The sequence below is a fragment of the Notothenia coriiceps genome, unplaced genomic scaffold (assembly GCF_000735185.1).
Source record: "Notothenia coriiceps isolate Sejong01 unplaced genomic scaffold, NC01 NC01_scaffold00026421, whole genome shotgun sequence".
NCBI classification, from domain to species: Eukaryota; Metazoa; Chordata; class Actinopteri; order Perciformes; family Nototheniidae; genus Notothenia; species Notothenia coriiceps.
Window position 1 is genome coordinate 549,457 of NW_011359122.1, and position 4,613 is coordinate 554,069.

General features: G+C 36.2%; 1 protein-coding gene across 1 annotated transcript in view; it reads right to left on the minus strand.

The window, feature by feature from the left end:
- Positions 1 to 476: 476 nt before the first annotated feature.
- Positions 477 to 4,613, minus strand: part of LOC104956932 (neural cell adhesion molecule L1-like) — a 37,170-nt gene continuing 33,033 nt past the window's right edge. The window contains exon 17 of the mRNA XM_010784512.1: positions 477 to 568. Coding sequence (XP_010782814.1) covers positions 477 to 568 — 92 coding nt within the window. The remainder of the gene's footprint in view (positions 569 to 4,613) is intronic.

Sequence of the window (4,613 nt, forward strand, 5' to 3'; positions counted from 1 at the left end):
CTTGAAAGGTGCTATATAAATGAAGTTATTATTATTATTATTATTATTATTATGATAGGCCTAACAATATAAGGTGAAATGGATATTCAGCAAACAGTAAATCAACCCGTTTTTATCTGTTGCTTAAAATCATATTATGCTCTTTGTTTCTACATTAACTAGTTCTATACTTCCCAACACAAATGGAAAAATCACCACCTTTTTCTTCTTTACATTCTCTTTAGGGTCTGCCTGAAATATATTACAAAACGAACTTACAAGTCTAACGGCTTTAATGTTAAGACAACAGCTTGTGATTCTAGATGAATCTCTTATTGTCATGTCCCTCCGTGTTGTTCTCCGTCCTACATTAGTTTGTGTCTCCGTCCTGGCAGCCATCCAGCCACACTTCTGACCCTGAACTTTCAGCCGTTCTTCAGCCGTCGTGCCTCTCCTGAGGATAATGGCAGAGGATTCCACCTAACCGGCTTCATCAATCAATACCACCATGTTGGCTGCTCCCTTGGCAGCTTTGGTCTGCAAGCCTGGCATATCCTCTGGCACCAGCGGCAGATGGGCACGCTGGCACCTGCAGGTTTGAGAAGCACAAAGAAAACTACAGCAAATCTGTGGGAAAAGACTGGACATTGTGCTGACCCAATTACCTGAATTGTGGTGAGTACTAAATCTTCTTTAGGAACAAGTTTGGATTGAGTGATTATTTGTCCATTGGTCATGTGTTTCTCATCTGGACCTTCTTTCGACCTTCCTTTCTCTTATCTCAGGCACAAAGGAAAATTCGTTTGTATGTCAGTGTTGGTGTCTCTTGGAGGGATTGGCACTGCCCAGTCTATAACACAGTGAGTATGTTGTAATTAAACTTAAGTGCATGTTTAAAGTACACAGTGAAAAGAAAGGCACTTAAAAATGATATTCAAAAAACAATTAAATGATTAAAATAAAAGACTCTACAGCCATAATAGTGGCTCTGTAATGCTATACTTAATCAAAAATAAGAAATACATTCTATTGTCAACATGCTCAAAGTGAGAGGTAGAGCCAAGCTGGCTGAGAGCATCATTACTTTGGCAGGTCTTTTGGCATAAACCAAAATCTTAACTTAAAGGTCCCATGTCATGCTTTTCCGGTTATTACCCGTCCCCTTGTGTGTTATGAAGGTTTTTATGCATGTAAACGGTCTGCAGAGTCAAAACCCTCAAAGTACACCCTGTAGCGAGTAAAACTCTAACACAGAAAATACCTCCCCAAAACGCCTCATTGGAGATATGTCACTGTCCATTGATTTTTCCGGGTACCGCATGATGTCATGCGTTACCCGGAACCAAATGGACCAATCCGTGGAGCCGTTACGTTACGTCCGCGGAGCCGTTACATTAAGCCCCCACTGATTGGTCCANATTTATTGGAGAAAAAAAATGTGAACAGCATGTTTTTAACAGTTGATTACCCTGAACTTTAAGTATAATTCAACTGAAAAAACAATAATAAAAAAAAAAAATTTGAAAAAAAAAAAAAAGTAATAATAAAAAATTATCATTTTATTTCGATTACGTTGTTTTCGTAATCGTTGCAAGCCATAATCGTAATTGCGATTAAAATACGATTAATTGAGCAGCCCTACTTTCTACTTCACTAAATTCATCTGACAGCGTTTACAGATTCAGATGATTCACTAATACGAAATATGAATCAAATAATAAATAAACATATCTGACATATCAGATACCAAGCAAAGTCATTAAAAGTAGTTCCATCTTTACCAGCTGAGATGAACACATTAATGCATACATTTTTCATATATCTTTCTCTCTGAAATGGGCCTTTACACATAACGAGTCATTTTACTTTTGGTACTTTAAGTATATTTTGAAGCCGACACTTTTGTACTTTTACTTTATTATAAAAGCAGGAGTGTTACTTTTAATTTTGTAAAATATGTAAGTACTTCTTCCACCGCTGCCTCTAACGACCTTTAGCTGTGATCAGGTGCAGAAGTGTGTAGCTTCAGGAAGGTTTTTTATTTAAGCTTTCATACGTGCAGAGAATATAATTTGTTTTACTCATTTATACCAAAAAACAGCCAGCAGGTCTGGAGTGTTATGCAATATTCAGTTATTCATGACTCTACAACAAGTATTTTCACATGCCCTGCCCTATATATTTTGTCTGGCTATTATAACTTAATAGAGAATCTGGTTTTATGTGGAGTAATTAGATTTGAATATTTTGGCTCTTTGCTTGAAGAAAGCTGAGCCTGTGCCTTTGGATATTATTTGAATATGATACAACATTATAATACCAAATGTTAAATTCATCTGTATGATTGAAGGAATGTATTTCGATGTGTATGTAAGAACAAAGTGCATTGCAGCTCTGCAAGGCTTACGTTTGGAACTAATTAGCAAAATCAGATATTTATTATGTTTTATTTATTGAAGTCTCATGACTGAGTCAGATGCAAACATGAGGATAAACCTGCAAAACACCTTTCCTGCCTCTGTCAGGACAAATGAGACGGTATTTTAATTATTGTCTAAGCATTCAAAAGAATACATTTATAAAAAGCAAAGTGACAAAACGTTAACACATTTGAAAAATTCAATTGTAGTGTCAGTGGAGTTTGATTAATTATAATTTAATTTATCATCAGGAGTGCTTTAGCTTTACGAAAATACATCACTTGCACTTTTGATAAAAATGTTTCTTTTAATGCACCATATATTTGCCTATTTATGGACAAAATGGTTTGTCATATTTTTATAATGCACAGGGGGTTGTTTAGTTTGAAAGCGATGAATTGCATGGTCGATATTGTGGATGGAGTGTATCTACTACTACATTTTAATAACGCCACATCATTTATGTTGTCTTGCAGGGCCGAAGTCATACTAGGAAACATCCTCAAGAAGAAATGCTGGAGGTAATGACGACATAAATGTGTGTAATGGCTTCCTCACTGTAGTTGTGAGAGAGAAATATTATATTGTTATCATATATGGACAAGGACGGTGTGTCAAATGGTGGAGGCAAAGAAAAAAATGTTGAGTTTTATTTTCATTTAATTAAATCAGACTGTATTCTGTATTTACAGTAATTGTGTATTTCTATAAACAGACACATTGCATCACAGTACAGCAGCATGAAAAAGAATAAAAATATGTCTGTAGGCATTTTCAGTTTCAACCTCAATCTCAAACATTCCTTTTATGGAGTTATTTAAACATGCTCAGTCTTTCTTTTTTGTTATTGATTGACTCAGTAGGAAACGAGGAAGACAGACTTACAGTAACAACAAAGGAAGAAACTCATAGAAATAGGAAGATCCTAATGAATCCTCAGCATGTCCGTGTGAAGCAGCTGCTTTCTCAGTCTGATTCATCTTATGCTGCGCTGGCTCTATGGCGCTTCCCCATTGCTTTGTTACGTGTTGATATTACAGTTAGAATGCAAGTGCTATTACTTGCCAAATAAACTTTGAACAAGTGTTATTCAGTTACAAAACTTTTTCTGTCAATAAACTAACCATTTAGATTACAAAATATGTGAATAGTTTATCCAAATAACTCATATTTGAGAATTAACTCCAATGTTTACAGCTGTTTGGAGTTGCTAAAGAGCGGCTGGTCGGCTTAAACAAAGCAGATGTCAATTATAAAATGTTTTTAGAACGACTCTCACCACCTAAACCGTAAATACTACGGAGCCCCCCTATACAAATAATTATTTGAAAGAAAAAAAAAAGAAAAAAAGTTTTTCGCAATACTTTTGCGAGATCTCGCAAAACCCTGTTGCAGTTTGTTGACGGTCCCTAAGCACTCCTCTCCTTCCTTAAGCTGCAGATTGTGACCAATTATTGATGTTTAGCTCGGATGACGGCGCGTATCGAACTGTTCTGATAAAAACGACTCTGTTGCTTGTTGTCTACCTTGCTATGATTATAAAGTCATGTTGTTTGTATTTTTAAAACGTTATGTTCATGAGCAGAGTTGGGTGTAACGCGTTACAAAGTAAAGTAAAGTATTACTTTTGTCGGTAACAGAGTAGTGTAACGCGCTACTTTTATAATTCAGTAATCACACTACAGTTACTAACATTGCCCCGACACGTGTTACTTCGTTACTTACTAAAAATCTGTCATAATCACACTGACAGACAAGAGGGGTTTCCGCCGCAGGTTTATATGTACGTAATCTGCGAGGTTACATTAGCTATCCATCGAACAAGCTAGCTAGCGAAGGTCATCTATAGGCTATAGCTCAATGTACCATTATCTCTCGTAATTTAAATTCTAATTGTTTTCTAACACCCTATCGTTAGACTTGCAGTATTTTACGGAGCCCCCTAGGGGACATGGAGAAGGGAAAAAAAATTATTTGAAAAAATAATATATATATAGGCTTCTATGCTTTGCGAGATATTGCAATACTTTTCATTTAGCTCAATGTACTTCCTGGTCAGTTCGGCTGCTACGGCAACATAGAAACCACAACAATGAGCGGGCGGTTGCATCAATTTACTTTTGAGGTTGGCCTAAATATAAAGAGTATAACATTGACAGTGCTATGGCATAGGCACGCGGTTTCAGCACCTAAGCTGTATATATAATGGAAACG